General features: G+C 36.2%; 1 protein-coding gene across 5 annotated transcripts in view; it reads right to left on the bottom strand.

The window, feature by feature from the left end:
• Nucleotides 1–12,505, bottom strand: part of PLD1 (phospholipase D1) — a 219,010-nt gene that overhangs the window by 82,833 nt on the left and 123,672 nt on the right. For all 5 annotated transcript variants that reach the window (XM_070466417.1, XM_070466419.1, XM_070466415.1 and 2 more), the window contains 3 exons: nucleotides 9,833–9,914; nucleotides 2,514–2,624; nucleotides 238–438 (listed from right to left, as the gene is read on the bottom strand). In XM_070466417.1, the coding sequence (XP_070322518.1) occupies nucleotides 238–438; nucleotides 2,514–2,624; nucleotides 9,833–9,914 (394 nt within the window). The remainder of the gene's footprint in view (nucleotides 1–237; nucleotides 439–2,513; nucleotides 2,625–9,832; nucleotides 9,915–12,505) is intronic.

Below are 12,505 nucleotides of genomic sequence, written 5' to 3'. Positions count from 1 at the left end.
GAACTGACTATGAGATAGCAAATGCTTTATCGAATCTATTTCATTTTCTTACAAGAGAATAAACTGAGGCGAACAGACCCCTTAGGTGGTATTTGAAACAAGGTCTATGTTGGACTCAACTGTCCAGGAATATGCCTCCTTTCATTCAACCCATCAGCCAACCAGTCATGCTTTTAATACACACTTATACAAACTGTGTCCCTTTTATGCAGTTCCATAAAGATGAAATCTACTAACTGTGAGGGAACCCAGAGACGGTCCCCCGATGACGCGCTTCACGCTGCCCACATCCGTGAGTCTGTGTTCGTTGTCATCCCACCTCCCGTAAGCCAGGTCAATCCCACCCACAAAGGCCACCGACTGGTCGATGATGACGAGTTTCTCATGATGAGCCCACAGGTATACGCTGGATGACACGTGATCCGGGTGCCTCATCACCTTGAGAGGAAAAAAACCCACACATGTAGTATGCTTTCTAAAATCCCTTTCATACTATAATAAAATAGGTCTGTTTACACCCTTGAAGAGCATTTCCTACAATTCAAATACGAAAGTGTGCTATCTATATCTATACATCAAAGAGAATCCCCAAACTTCTAATTTTATTCTCAGTATTTAGCAGAGGAAGATCCCTTGTTACTTTTCAAGACTCCCCTGCCCACTTTTCAAGACTCCTCTGCCCATTCTTGACCCCACATTTGTGGGAAGCTACCATTCAGCTTGAAATTTGGCCACATATTTCAAAAAGTCAACTCAGTGGGAGAGCAGATTCCCTTTCCCCCACCAAAGAATTACATTGTATGTGGTATTACTTAAAAAACACTAAAACTTTTGAACCAGCATCTATCTCTGACAAAACTTTTACTAAGTGTATTGCTATTTTAGTAGTCATTGAGTTGAAGTAGTAAGTATATGATATAGGGATATAGATGTTTTGGCAGCTCTTGATTTTAAAGGTACTTTGAGAAGTTATTAACCTCCTGCTTTCAAGTAGAATTCTCTCTAAATGATCCCAGACTGACCTATTTTTGTATGTCTTTAAGTAGAAACACACCAAAAATTTTGAAGACAATTTTATTGTTTAACAACATTATTTATTGTGGTGAAATACACATAACATAAAAGCTATGGTTTTAACCTTTTTTATGTGTACAGTGCAATGGTATTAAGCATATTCATATTGTACAACCATCTCCAGAACTTTTCATTTTGCAAAAACTGAAACTCTCCACTCATTAAACAATAAAGCCCCAAAAACCTGGCAACTAGCATCTACTTTTTGTCTCTGTGAATTTGACTACTGTAGGTACCTCATGTAAAAGGAATCTATGTTTTTATGACTGGCTTATTTCACTTAGAATAATGTATTCAAGGTTCATCCACATGATTTAACATATGTCAGAATTTCCTTACTTTTTAAGACTGAATAATATTCCATGACATGTATATGCCAACCCACTAGTGAGAGAGTGATATTCAAGTGTCCAGCTATTACAGAACTGCTTTATTTCATCCTTTGATTTTGCCCATGTTTGCATAATATATTTTGACACTCATTATTAGGTATGTAAATGCTTAAAATTGTTATATTTTCTTGCTGCACTGAAAGTTTTATTAATATATAATATCCTTCTTTGTCTACTGTAAACTTTTTTGATTTAAAGTCTATTTTGACCCATATTAGTATAGTCACTTCTGCCTTTTTTGGTTATTATTTACTTAGACTATCTTCTTTTAATCAAGAAAAATATATAATCATTATATACTTTAAGCCTACTAGAGATTTATTAACTCATTGTCTTGAAATATCTCAATAACTGGGCAATATTTACTGATAGGCTTCAGGTCCTTCGTAAAATATCAAATGTCTTTTTTCAAATTGTTTATCATGTTTATTCACCTTAGTAGTACTTTCTACTAAGCGCTTTTAAGGAAAGCACTTTAAATCCTAAAGGAGCTCTTTTTCTATCTATCAGTATTCAAGGGATGTCCCAGGGAGTTCACATCTTAGAGGTTTCAGGATAACCTTAATGAAGAGTATGGAAACTTTATGGGGCTCTTGAATATTAAAACAACTCTAGGAATAATGTTCTTGGCTAAATGATCAGGGTAAAAGAAGCAAAATAAGACTCTGATGATCCCATCAAAATCAGAAATATAAGAAAGTATGTGTGCTCAGTCGTGTCTGACTCTGTGCAGCCCCATGGACTATAGCCCACCAGGCTCCTCTGTCCATGGAATTTTCCAGGCAAGAATACTGGAGTGAGTTGACATTTCCTACTCCAGGAGATCTTCCTGACCCAGGGACTGAACCCACGTCTCCTGCATCTCCTGCATTGGCAGGTGGATCCTTTACCAGTAGCGCCACCTGGGAAGCCCATAAAATTCGTAGTACTATTTACTCAAAATATACATGAGGGAATTCCAAAGACTGCCACTGCTCAAAACAAAACATATCTGAAAACTGTAGAAAAATAAAGAAGAAACATTTTTCAGCAAGATGACCCAAATACCTTAATGTTGGGGTGTAGACGCATCAGAGTCCTCTTGCTATATTCACTATTGATTCCAAGGGCAAGTTCCACCTCTTTGTAGAGCATAACAAAGATCCTTACCCCCTGTTGCTGTCAAAAGAAAAAAACACAGGGAAAAATAAGAATTGCTGGAAGTATGCTATGATTTTCTTTTTCTTCTTCTTTTCTGGGCATTGTATTTTCTAAAAATTTCTCCTATAAACAAGCATAATAAAATATTTAATGAAAACTGCAACAGAAGGAGCTGAAATGTATGTGTAGATTAAGACACAAATATAAAAAATAAAAAGCTACCTCCTTTCCATTCTATGCATACTGAGTCAATATTTGACTAATTACAACCAGAATGTTGAAACTGCAACTTTAAATACTAAAAATATACCTTTGAATATCTCCAAACACTTGACATTAGAGGAAAGTTTTGATCTGATTTATTGTTACAGAACTGGGTCTTCTTTTTGTTTTTACCATACCACAATGAGTTGAAATAACAGTGTTTTTTAAAACTTTGATGATAAAATATGCTAAACAAGCCTTAAATGTTTCTGGGGGTATTTTCATACATTTTTTTTTCTTTACTAAAAATTATTTCAGTGGAAAAACATTTCTCAGTCTTTAGAAAGGAATGTGTTGGTTCATACTCTTCACCCATAGTTAAATCATTAAGGCCTATTTCACCACTGAAATGACTTCTTCAGAAGTCAGCTTCTCTAACAATCAAAAACCCCTGAGTTTTAGCAGCAGCCCACAAATTAACATTGATCTGTCCTTAGACCTTGGACCTAAAGGAAAATAAACAAAGCCATTGTGAAGGTCATACTGAATCAAAAGTGACTCATAAACTTTAATATGCTATACAAATAATATTTATTATTAATATTAACCATCAAAAAGAATGTCCAACAGCTGGTAGTAAAGAAAAGTACCATTATTTTTCTCTCTTAGTTCTGGGTAGTGACAAGGTCTTAGCTTATGGTTAATTTTGCCTGACACTGGAATGTCCTCCCCTCTCCTTGTCCTCTTACATGGTTCCCCCATTAACATACAGCTCCTCCAGGAAGCTCTTATTATTATCCTCATTTCTTATATCATTTTTTTACTTTTCAGGTTTGCATCTTCAGTATTGCTGTGTAGTCTGCAACACTGAATTTGCATTTTCTATACCTAGCAGCTCTGAAACCATTCTGAAACATATTATATACATACAGGATACTGTAGCTACACATAGACATTTAATATCCTACAGATTTAAAGGCAAGAAGTTTTCCATAATCTTTTCTAGAGTATTACAGATACAGGTGTATCTAATTAACTATAGTGATGAATAATAATTTTGTTATAGTTTAAATAAAATCCATGGTAATTAGGCATTGTTCATAATGGACATTTGAGTCACAAATTTGAGAAGACTTACTGGATTGAACACATCAAATTTATAACAACTGGACATTTTTGCAATGTTACAAAAATGTGAAAAAAACATAGGAGTTAACATTTTTAGTTTGCAAGATATAAAACCTTGGAGTAAACCAAATATGTTTACAATTCCCTAGTGTTGCTCTGACAATACTAAGGAGCATATTTTAGCCCCTAAATCATTTAGAATAACACATCGCTTCAAGATACTAACTTAGTCTTACTTGGTGTTAATAATATCTGAAAAATGTCATATTTCTGAAGGGATACACCTGATTTACATTCTGAACTGCATTAAGGAAATCTGAGTACCAGCAGAAAACCCATTCTTGCTCTGAAAAAAACAGGATTAAAAATTCATATGTCATTTTATTTCTCTGGTTAACAACTGACTTTTGGAACTTGCTTATCATTTATTACATTATGCAACATTTGTTGCAATTTGTTGTCATATTGTAATCAAGTATGAAAGTACAGACTTAAGTAAAGAAATAACTGAAAGGATTAATTAATTAAAGGCAGGAAGAGAACAGATTAATTTCCACTGATCTGGTCAGTGAGTGCTCTAAATGAAAACTAGAACATTATTTTATTTTTCTCTTCTACTCTTCAGATATACTTTTCTATTTAAATATTTTAGGATTCAGCAATGAGTAACAGTTTAAAAAATATCCTCCCACTGAATGATGCAATATAAAGTTTAAAACTCCCAATTTCAACCTAAATTATAGAACATTACACCTGACATCTCTCATCACGGTTCATTTGTTTTAAAATGGATGAAATTTTACTTCTTAGGCTTATGAGATTATTATTCATGAAGGACAGTAGTTGCAAATTAGGAACTGGAGTGAATCTTATAAATTTCCATTTATCTGCATAACGAATGGATTTTTAAAAATAATAGAGATGCTGGCACTAATGGATTATAGTATTGATATTATCCTCCATCTACTAATACCTGACATTTTCTTCTTTGCTGTGTCTTTCCTCACTGAAATAAATTAACCTATAGGAAATAGGATACAGACTTTTAAGTCATCTTATCTTAAATAGAAATGACTAATAAGGAAACAATTAAATATAAAAAGTTCATTTTTATATAGTCTGGTTTACAATTGTTTACTTACGTCATGTCCACAATAAACAGTTGATTAGTGACAAGATTTTTGTGATAATAAGGAAATAAATTCCTCTTCTTTTGGTCAAGGCATTACAACACTATCATAAACTCTCAACTATAAAGGGCAAAGCAAAATATATCCCCTGGGAATGAAGGCATTTGTTGGGTCCTAAAAGTGCAGACTTACACAAAACATGGGAATATTTGCACACAGTGAAAGCCAAATCAGAAACAAAAGGACTGATGTTAATTCTGTAATTTAAAAATAATGCTTTTGAAGAATCTGATGTTTTACCAAAGCCTTTCAGTGACTCTAGGGGAAATTACCTTTTGCTCAGAAGAAAAGTATTAATAGGGTAAGTGGGAAAACAGATGGCCCTGGAATTGACTGTGTTTCTTACATTTCAATGTCCTGTTTCTTATCTTTGCTGAAGTCAGCTAACCCAAGGATTCCACACAATAAACTTTATGACACCTGACTTTAAAAAGATAAAAGTTCTATCTTCTTTTCTAATTCATTTTTCATCAAGTAGAACAGATACAATACTATAAACAGTATGAACTTTTAGGTGCTTTACACATACAAATGCATGTGAAGAAAATGAAAAATAAAAAAATGTTTATAGTTGAAATCAAGAGACTTTGTTTCTGAGCCAGCTTTTTCTCTGATCGTTCAAAGCACAGCAGTCAAAATATTTTCTAAATGTAGTCAACCTGGTTCACCGCCTAAAGACAGCTTAGCTAACACCCCTCCCCCCTAGAACAATCACTAATTTTATCACCTGTCAAGGACTTCCCTGGGGAGCAGCACAGCAGGGATGGACAGTCTGTAATATTTTAAGAAAATGAAAAGTAAAGGATAAAAAAGAATCAGATCCTCACCATTGAAATGCAAGCAGCACTGGTAGGTAACTGCACAAGTGCTCATAAGCCTTTTTTTTTTCCTTTCCAAGACAATTTTGTTTAAAGCACAGTCCTTAAGGTTGAAGATCCCATCCCTCCTTCCCTATTTCACCCTTCTAGCCCACTACTTTGATAAGATTCTCTTTGATTTTTCTGTTCAGTGACGTGATTATTCATCTCGTTTGATGAACCTGGATATCCTTCCTTGCTTTTGGTCCCTGATTGCAACTTTAGAATGTGCTCTGTGGTCCAGGACAGAAAGAAACTAACTTGATGACAAAATACCCACTGAGAACAAAGGTTCTATAGTTCTCCAGATTGCTGCACTTTAAGAATCTTCTGGTGCAGTTCTCATCAGAAATATCACGTATTTCTATGGTTAAAATATACAAACTGGATACAGGGATGCAGTTACCATGAGCATGATGCAATTTATTTTACCTCTTAGTACAAATAAATTCAGAACTGCACAAACCCTGGGATGCTGCTTTGAGTTGTAAACAGTCTGTCTCTCAACATCGGTTTAAATTATTTTAAATGATGACAGGGCATGACAGAAGACCAAAGAAACAGGAAAATATCAACTAGGTTACTACCAGAGAAACAAAATATTGTATTTTTTCCCCCAGAAACAGCCATTTAAATAGATGTTTGCCTATTGTTGGCTATAAAGTAGAGACACTAAATTTCTCCCCAAAGAGTGGCACAATCAGATAGAAGAAAAAAAGAATTCATTTCATTCAACCTTATGGACCTCTGGGATCCATTAATGCAAGAATAAATGCTATTTCATCCCAGTACTTTGTGAAGCTAGTGGTTTTCAGAAACTAAATTATGTATGTAAAGCAGTGTTTATGAGCATATGAAATGTCAATTTGGAATGATCTGAGTGTTAAAAATTTAATAATATGGTGTAGATGGATTAGGAAAGAGAAATTCTATTAAATGTACCACTGAGAAATTAATATTTAATAGCATTACTCTTTCCTTAGGAGATCTAAAAAATCATAACATGTAATTTAAAAATTACAAGTTTCAAAAAAGCAGACGAAATTAAAACAAAGCTCCATTATCAGTCAGTAATATTTATTTGGCCACAGTATTCAGCTGATACCTCACAGGGTTCATGGGCCATAAAAGCAAAGAGAAATCATGACAGTGGTAGAAAAGGAACCTGGACAGGTACGCTGAGGGGAATAAACAAACACAGGCCAGCTAACATGGAGTGGAGGACCAGGCTTGTAGGATCTTCCTCCTGAACCCCGCTCTGGAAAAAATTACTAGCTTTCTGGCATATACTTAGGTGTCCCGCAGGTACCTCATAGTCACATGATCTAAAACGTAGCTCTCTGATCCTGGGTTCTTCCCACTTTCTTTCTCTACCACATTCACCCTATCAACACACCATTTTGCTCAGCTCACCCTTCGTCCATCACACCCCCCAACAATAGTTCCCCACTGTTTTTCCATGAAGTTCAAACCACTGGCTTAGTTCCAAAGCCTCCCCATCCCAGCTGCTTCTTCAGCTTGATGCCCCATCCTACATATGCTAACACTCGTATGTCATCAACCCTGTCACCTCACTGTGATTGACAAGGACTTAGAATTCCTGCCTCCAGAATGTTTCCTCATCACAGTTCCTATACCTGGAAATCTCTTCTGTTAAAATTTTCGGCCCATCTTAAATGCTCTAAGCCCCTCATGTGGTGAGGGGCTTCCACACCAGACCTACCCAATGCTCTCCCTCCTGCTTTGAATCTCAGCACTGTCTCCGTACCCAGCTGACCTCTATACAGATCTTTAAGCTCCTTCAGGTCAAGAATCGTGTCTTTCATTTTTGTACACCCCCATATGATTAGCCAGTGCCCTAACGTAGGAGGCATTCAACAGAAACATGTCACATGAAACCTAAGAGAGTAAAGCATTTGATAAGACAAGAAGAGAAGATTTATTAGTATGACTGATGACTGGAAGGGCAAAGCTGGGAAAATGTATTAGAGTGGAATTTCTGGAGTTTACTTCTGGAGGAGAAATGGGAAAGGTGCTGTTTCACAGAGAAAAACATGGAGAAAGTTATAGCCCATTCAATATGTAGAAAGACGTTTGGTAAGCCTAGGACTGAGCCCAGGATGTGAGTCCGTCAGCAAGCCCTCCAGGGGCAGGGATGGGATCCTAGTCACATACATGACATCCTTAGTCATCTGCATAGGACCAGATGCAGAGGACACACTTGTATCTGTATGTGGGATTATTTAATGAATATGCAAATACATGTAAGACCAGAATTTCCAATTTTGCGAATGGAAGTCTATTGAGATAACAGATAGACTAGCCTAGAAAATGATGCTTTGGCAGAACATGTGTTTGAAATCAAGAAAATCAACTTTTCCTTTTAACATCAGCAGTGAGGAGTGCCTATAACTACCCCTGGATATCCTAAATTAAATGCATGGGGAAAAGACATTGGAAGAAGAGGGAAAGGTGAGTGGGGAAAGGGGTAGGGGAATGTAGAGGATGGGAAAAAAGAAATGAGTGATGGCTGTGAGAAATAGAAATGCTAACCTCAATTACTTAGGATCTGCAAATTCTGCTTGAATGTTTAATGATAGAATTTTGATTGAACCCAGGTCTCCTGCACTGTAGGCAGACGCTTTACCGTCTGAGCTACCAGGGAAGTCCTAAGACAATTTCAAATAATAGTAAAAAGGCTTTGCTGCTATTGTTGTTTAGTCACTAAGTCAAGTCTGACTCTTTGTGACCCTATGGACTGTAGCCCGCCAGGCTCCTCTGTTCATGAGATTATCCAGGCAAGAATACTGGTATGGTTGCCATTTCCTTCTCCAGGAGATCTTCCTGACCCAGGGATAGAACCCATATCTCCTGTATTACCAGGTGAATTCTTTAACCACTGAGCCACCAGGGAAGCCCAGTAAAAAGGCTAGCACTTCCTAATTTGGACATGATTAATAACAAATTTAGATCTATTCTAATTCAACTTAATTTAACTTGAGGGTCAACCACATAAAAAGGTTCACTTATTGTTTTCTGTTGTTTTAGTCACTAACTCGTGTCCAAGTCTTTTGTGACCCCACAGACTGTAGCCTACAAGGTTCCTCTGTCCATGGAATTTCCCAGGCAAAAATGCTGGAGTAGGCTGCCATTTCCCTCTCCAGGGGATCTTTCCAACCCAGAGATTGAACCCACGTCTCAAGCATTGCAGGCAGATTCTTTGTTGCTGAGCCACTGGGAAAGCCCAAAAATTCATTAGAAATATGAATGCAAAGTAGTCATTGGTGAGCCTATACTGCTTCAGTTATTTACTTTTTATAACAAAAAGAGCACATTCAATACTCTCCCAGAATCTATAGTGTCAATTTACCATAAACTGTTTCCAAACTGGAACCAGTGGTTTTTTATGACTCTCCTTTGATGTTCTTCAACATCAGCTTGAACCCATCTGACTGAAATTATTCTCAGATGACTCTGTCTTTGGCTCAAATGACAAATAGTGAAAAAAAATAAAACGCTGTGTTTCATTTTATCATTTATTATTCAACAATGAATTTTCATTACAATTTTTGCCTATAAAATTAACTGCCCATAACTGATTATGAAACGAAAAGAACAGAGTTGCTAATATAATTCATGCTGTGAATTAGGTGAAAATAGCTATGTTTCAACAGTAATGGGGAAAAAAAAACCCACAATAAAATGAACTTGAAAACAGTAAGTATTCTATTTTTTGTCAAATTCTAAAGAAAAGTGTTATAAGTGCATATGAAGGGCTTTAAAAAAAGGCATTTCAGAGGCAATAAACATTTAAAAAATTATATCAGCATGTTAGTAAAGTACATACTGCTTTTCGCTTAAGGATGCAGTCCAACCTCCAACGATTTCCTTCAACCACCGGACGTTTCAGGAAGATTTCTGGACTCAACCTGAAATCACAAAACCAAGATTTCAAGAAACTGAAACAAACTATTCAGTTCTGATTGTGTCATAGGAAGCAACGGCAATTTTAGCCCAAATGCCATTACCATCCTCCACTGTGGCAGGTCCCCCAAAGTTCTCTATGAGTCACGTACAACTTCAGGCTGGAACAACAACCTTTATCCAAAAAAAGGGCAGTCTCGATTTTTCTGTTACTCACATATCATACACACACACACTTGCAGATACTATTGACTGTCTGCTCAACAACCCTTGTCCACCTTTTCGTTCCTTGGTATCAGGGCCTACCTCCCATGATTGAATATGAATATTCTGCATAATTGCTTCCTCAGACTTGTGTTCAGCTCCAGTTTATAAAAGAACACAATCCTGCACAATGTGATATATGAGGAAGTACACAGACAATGAGATGTATGAGGAGGTAAATAGAAACGTCCTTCCTCTGATGAGAGGAAAAGACACGGGCACACACACAAAACCCCAGGGAAAGTGGCTCTGGGGTGGATGTTGTATGGGGCCATGATGCTTAGGTAGTGGCAGCCACACTGCAATGCTAAAGGTAAAGCCACCACTCTAACATCACTGGAGAACTTCACCAACTCTAGTACTGCCTAACTTGAATTATTATCATTATTTTTTTTGATGTGGACCATTATTAAAGTCTTCATTGAATTTGTTACCACATTGCTTCTGTTTTATGTTTTGGATTTTGGCTATGAGGCATGTGGGAATCTCAGCTTCCTGACCAGACATCAAACCCACACCCCCTGCATTTTGGAAGGCAAAGTCCTAACCACTGGACCACCAGGGAAGTCCCTAGTACTGTCTAACTTTAGAATTCTCATTCAATGAGACAAATAAATCCTAATTGTTTAAGTTACTTTTAGTTGAGTATTCTAGTAACCCAGGTCAAAAGTGTTCTGATTGATAAACATGAACACTGACTTCCTATACCAAGGAGCAGTGTCCATGGGAACCTGGGCTTTCTGAACAGGGAAGACGGCGGGCTTGCTGATAGGTAAGCTTTTCCCATTGTGAGAATGGACCCCTGGGTTTTTCATAGTAGTACCATGGGCACACAATATAGGAGAGTCACTTTTTCCCTCGGGGTTAGATTCAAAGTCATTGCATGACTTAAACTGGTAAGTAGTGTAACTCCTCTGTAATGGGAAAAACAAACAAGAAAACAATAAAGTTTCATCTGCTGAAATGCTAGACCTGAAGGAGCAGGGTAAACTGTGTAAGGATCAAAGTCTTACAGAACACCAGGGTGAAATATCGTCTTGCTAGGGGGTCTTCGAAGCATGGGAAAACCACAGGGTTTTAAGGAGCTGAGGAGATTAAAAGAAATAATTTTACACTCTACTAAATTCAGTTAGAGAAAATAAAAATCCAGAGAAAAAGTATCTAAAAGAAACTTGTATTGGATAAGATAAATAAGAAAACAGACAATAGAGGGGTGTATACACTATAAATATTTACATATTTAGTTTAAAATAAGAAACAACTTGAACAAAAAATACAGCAACTGACAGGAAAAGATCTAAGATGAGTTAAAAACAAATCTGTTTTAAACAGAAAAGTGTGTCATTGAGCACTGCTAGTTCACTGAAAGTAGGACATACCCAACAACATATACATGCTTGCAATTTTCAATGTACATATTAATTATGGGCTCAGAGGGCTTCAGTGTGGGGGGCATTTTCAGGTCTATACTCTGCAATTAAGTCATTATCATCTTTTATTAAAATCTAAAAACACTGTGCACCCTGTATGCAGAGGATTCTACTAGATACTTTGGAGGATCTTAGGCAGGCTCTCAAGGAAACCTCGATTTTGAGCATAATATATGAAAAGATAAAAGTAGTCATGCTATGAAAAATGACAGTCATGCTATAAACAAAGCATAAACAATGGCAAGTACAGTATAGCTATGACTCACACGCATCATTATGTCAGGATCTTAACAATAATCTTAAGTAATTATTAGCTAAGCAAAATTCAAAATTGTGTAATATTACATTTCACTGGGTTTCGGACAACAGTGAATGTAAGATGCATATTACTGTGTGTACCAGTAAGAAAGAAAGAGTGATGACATCTATAAGACGTTAATGAGTGTGAGATGCATTCCAAATTCAGAGATGTTAAAAAGTACTTCTAAGTAAAGGCACTTCTTAGAAGATTTTATAGTTTTAAATGCTCATCTGAGAAAGAAAATATTTAAAATAAATCATCAGAACTTTCATCTTAAGAAAAATAGAAAAAAGAATAAATTAAGAAAAAGTAAGAAGAATGGAAATAATAGATAAGAACAGACCTTAATGCAACATAAAACAGAAAAACAATAAACTCAACAAAACCAAAATCTAATTCTTTGAAAGATTAATAAAACTGACAAACTGGCTAGATTGAAAAAGAAAAGGGGAGTTGATTATTTTTGTGGGAAGAAATAATACCAATTCTACCAAAATTCACTCAGGAAACAAAGGCAGGGAAAACATGTACTTACTCATATAATGAGGCTAACATTATCTGAATATGAAAACCAATCAAAGAAAATCTAAGGAAAGAAAAT

Source organism: Odocoileus virginianus, chromosome 4, assembly GCF_023699985.2.
Source record: "Odocoileus virginianus isolate 20LAN1187 ecotype Illinois chromosome 4, Ovbor_1.2, whole genome shotgun sequence".
Taxonomy (NCBI): Eukaryota; Metazoa; Chordata; class Mammalia; order Artiodactyla; family Cervidae; genus Odocoileus; species Odocoileus virginianus.
This window is presented reverse-complemented; position numbering and strand designations above follow the sequence as displayed.